Consider the following 3,956-nt stretch of genomic DNA (forward strand, 5'->3'; position numbering starts at 1 on the left):
TTGTCGGTGCTCCATAGGCGTTGTGTCCTGTCCCCATCCACCTAGCCCTGTCAGCACTTAGCATCTTTTGGAACGCCTCAGAGAAGACTGGAGTGACAGGCAGGGAGCTGCCAGGGGCTATATCTCTTCTTCCAACCACATCTAACATTTGATGTTGAGATTTCTAATCTGAACAAGAGCCCAAAGGACCTATGGAAGATGCTCAGAGCAGGATCAGTTCAGGTGTGATGACCTTGAGTCTGATCCTAGGGATGGTCCAGGTGGTTCCAAAGAACAATTCTTTTTTCTTTGATGGAAACCAGCCACGTTCCAAACATGATTTTTGGGGCATAGTCCAAGAGTCTGGATCAGAACCCAAGCCATATGTGCTCAGGGGCTGGCCAGGGACCAGTGAGATAGCTCATCTCAGAAGTCCAGGAGAAAAGTTTCATGTTGGATGTGGAAACATGAAGAAAGGCATGACCACCCAGGGCGGAAGGCTTCTAGAGCCACTTGGAACTAGAGGTGACAGCCATGGCTCTTCTGGTCCTCTCTGGGACCAAGAGTGCAGAGTGAGTGGTGATGTCCAGAGGCCCCCGTGCTCCCCACGACTCTGCAGTGAGCCCCGATCAACAGGACAGCACTCTCCAGACCTCCCCAGTCCCAGCGTGTATTGATACCATGCTACAAGGAGCATGTGACCTTCACGTTCAAATTATCACATGAGCTCAGTGAAAATATCACTCTTAAAGGAAGACCGTATCAAAAAATGTATTTTCCTACATACATTTGAAAGTATATTTTGCCTTCTGTGATAGATTGAATATGGTTGGCCCAGGGAGTAGCACTATTAGGAGGTGTGGCCTTGTTGGAGTAGGTGTGGCCGGCCTCATTAGAAAAAGTGTGTCACTGTTGGGGCGGACTTTAAGACCCTCATCCCAGCTGCCTGGAAGCCAGTCTTCTGTTTGCCTTCCGTACAAGATATTAAACTCTCAGCTCCTCCTACACCATGCCTGCCTGGATGCTGCCATGCTCCTGCCTTGATGATAACGGACTGAACCTCTGAACCTGTAAGCCAGCCCCAATTAAATGTTGTCCTTATAAGAGTTGCCCTGTCATGATGTCTGTTCACAGCTGTAAAATTCTAACTAAGTCACTTTCCTTTAAAAAAAAAAAAATCCAGGATCTTGTACATACTATGGCATCCTTTAAGCTATATTTAAAGGACAATGGAAAGTAAGAGAAATAACATCTGGAAGTCATTTCTGATCCTACATGTCCTCTGGTATCTGTGCCTATACCATGATGCACTGGCGTGCACGCTCTCTCGGACAGACACACACACAGGAACATTTACAGCACCACCTTTTCAATGTGTATGTGTGAGTGACTGCATGTCTGTATGAGTACCACGTGCAGGTGAAGCCAGTTTCCAGGAAACTGTGAGCTACCATGTGGGATGCTGGGAACCAAGCATGGAGTGTTCTCTACCCCTGAGCCATCTCTACAGCCCCTGGTACCACACTGCTAGCATCGTCAACCACTTTCAGTCTCTCACTTCACTGAATACAGTGCAGAAACCTTGGAGCTGAAGGACTTGGGTCAGGTTTTTCCTTTGCAATCTGGAAGAGTTTAACAATATACTAATTCTATAAGCAAGCCCCCAAGCAACCAGATATCAGCAGCCTGTTGTCTGACTATTTTGATTTGCATCTCTGCTTGTGCACATGTTTGACTATTTGTTGTCAGTGACAGATGCCTTGGGCAAGCCAGTGTCCTGAGTGTGCAACACCAGCCCCGAGCTCTTTGGGCTTCACCAGATCTTAGATGCAAGGCAGCTCCCACTGGAGTCCCAGGGGCAACGGCACGTGGGAGTTGTTGGCAGTGTCTCCCAAGATCCTACACAACTTGCAGAAGCCTCTGTCTCCCACAGTCCACGTCTGCAGGGCACAGGGACGTGGGTTACACGGGTGGTTGTTGGTTTTCTCTTTATGTTTAACAAACTTTTAGCACCAGTGTCCGACTGTCAGTCAGCTCAGGTTTTAGTCTCAATACAGCCATCCTTGACTGATACATATCAAGCATAGATTATTGTTGCTTATCTGCTTGTTTTCTGAGAAGGAACCATGTAGCCTAGGCTGGCCTTCAACTCCCTATATAACCAAAGGTGGCCTAGAACTGCTACTCTTTTTGCTTCCACCTTGTAAAGTCTGGGATACAGGCATGCATCCATTCTTGACTCTATTCCCCAGCTACTGTGCCTGGCACATACTCAGTGCTGTGTGGTTAGCATCCTAGCATTAACGGCAGAAGCTCTTAGTGAGAACTGGACTTACAGTTTTAAGTGAACATGGACCAGCTGGGCCTACTGGCATAGGCTACAACCTCAGCCACTACAGAGGCTAAGGCAGGTGTGTCACAAAGCCAGCCTGGGCTACAGGTGACTTCATGGCCAGCCTGGGAAACTTGAGACTATCTTGAAAAGTAAAAAAGAAGGCTGGGGTCGAAGCTCAGTGGTACAGTATTCACTTAATGTGCATGAAGCCCTAATTCCCCAAAACAATACGTAGACTAGACAGGTGAAAGATAGATGATAGATAGATAGATAGATAGATAGATAGATAGATAGATAGAGCATGAGTGTCTGAAATAAAAGCATTTTTTTCATTCATTAAGAGTTAAACTAGGCCGGGCGGTGGTGGCGCACGCCTTTAACCCCAGCACTTGGGAGGCAGAGGCAGGCGGATTTCTGAGTTCGAGGCCAGCCTGGTCTACAGAGTGAGTTCTAGGACAGCCAGGGCTACACAGAGAAACCCTGTCTCGAAAAAACAAAACAAAAAACAAAAAAAGAGTTAAACTAAGCCAGGCATGGTGGCACACACCTTTAGTCCCAGCACTCAGGAGGCAGAAGCAGGCAAATTTCTGAGTTTGAGGCCAGCCTGGTGTACAGAGCAAGTTCAAAGACAGCAAGGGCTACACAGAGAAACACTGTCTCCAAAACACAAAACAGAACAAAAGTCTGTTCAAGGTTTATAAATACACAAATAATTTTTAAAAGGAGTTAAACTATGGGTTGGAGAGAGATGGTCCAGTGGTTAGAGCATGGTCTGTTCTTGCAGAGAACCTGTGTGTATCCTGTTCTTAACACTGGTTCACAACCATCTGCAACTCCCAGCGCTTAGAGGTGAGAAGCCGAAAGTTCAGGAGTTCAGGGTCAAGACCAACTTAGGCTACATTAGATACTACCCCTGCCCAGAAAAAAAAAAAAATGATAATAAGTAAAAGAAAGCAGATAAGCACTTGGCAGTGAGTGGCTGCCTCTGAGACACTGGGGATAGTAGGTAGGTTGAGACAGGCAGACATCTGCCACCTGATCCCAGGTGAGGGAGCAGCCCGTCACCTGCACGTCCTGTTCTAGCTTGATCTTGATTGTGTTGTACTCCTCGCAGTCCCAGACCCGCTGCTTGTTGAGCTGCTTCTCGTAGTCCTCCACCTTCTTCATTCGGTTGATGAGGTACTCCAGCTAAGGATGGCAGACAACAGGGTTAGCGGGCCTCCTGACCAACTCAGTCCCCGAGAGCCCCAGAAGCAGGCCATGGTGCACCGCCTGGAAGTTTCCTTGGGTGGCAGTCAAAGGCCCACACTCCAAGGCTTTGAGCTCTGGGAGCCTTAGCTAGGTTCTTATTGTAGAAACTACAGAGAGGCGCTCTGTCAAAAAGTTAAACCGGAGCCGGGCGGTGGTGGCGCACGCCTTTAGTCCCAGCACTTGGGAGGCAGAGGCAGGTGGATTTCTGAGTTCGAAGCCAGCCTGGTCCACAGAGTGAGTTCCAGGACAGCCAGGGCTACACCTTGTCTTGAAAAACAAAAAAAAAAAAACAAAAAAAAAAAAAAAAAAAAAAAAAAAAAAAAATGTAAAAGGGGGGGGGCAGTTTGGGGGACGGTTTTGTGGTTATTTGGATAAAAGCGCCCCAATGTGG

At 47.6% G+C, this 3,956-nt stretch overlaps 1 protein-coding gene across 1 annotated transcript in view; it reads right to left on the bottom strand.

Moving 5' to 3' along the window:
• Window positions 1-3,956, bottom strand: part of Drc1 (dynein regulatory complex subunit 1) — a 39,725-nt gene that overhangs the window by 16,025 nt on the left and 19,744 nt on the right. Inside the window, 2 exon segments of the mRNA XM_028782916.1 lie at window positions 1,825-1,919; window positions 3,380-3,502. Of these exon segments, the coding sequence (XP_028638749.1) occupies window positions 1,825-1,919; window positions 3,380-3,502 (218 nt within the window).

The sequence above is a fragment of the Grammomys surdaster genome, unplaced genomic scaffold (genome assembly GCF_004785775.1).
Source record: "Grammomys surdaster isolate TR1022 unplaced genomic scaffold, NIH_TR_1.0 946, whole genome shotgun sequence".
Classification (NCBI taxonomy): domain Eukaryota; kingdom Metazoa; phylum Chordata; class Mammalia; order Rodentia; family Muridae; genus Grammomys; species Grammomys surdaster.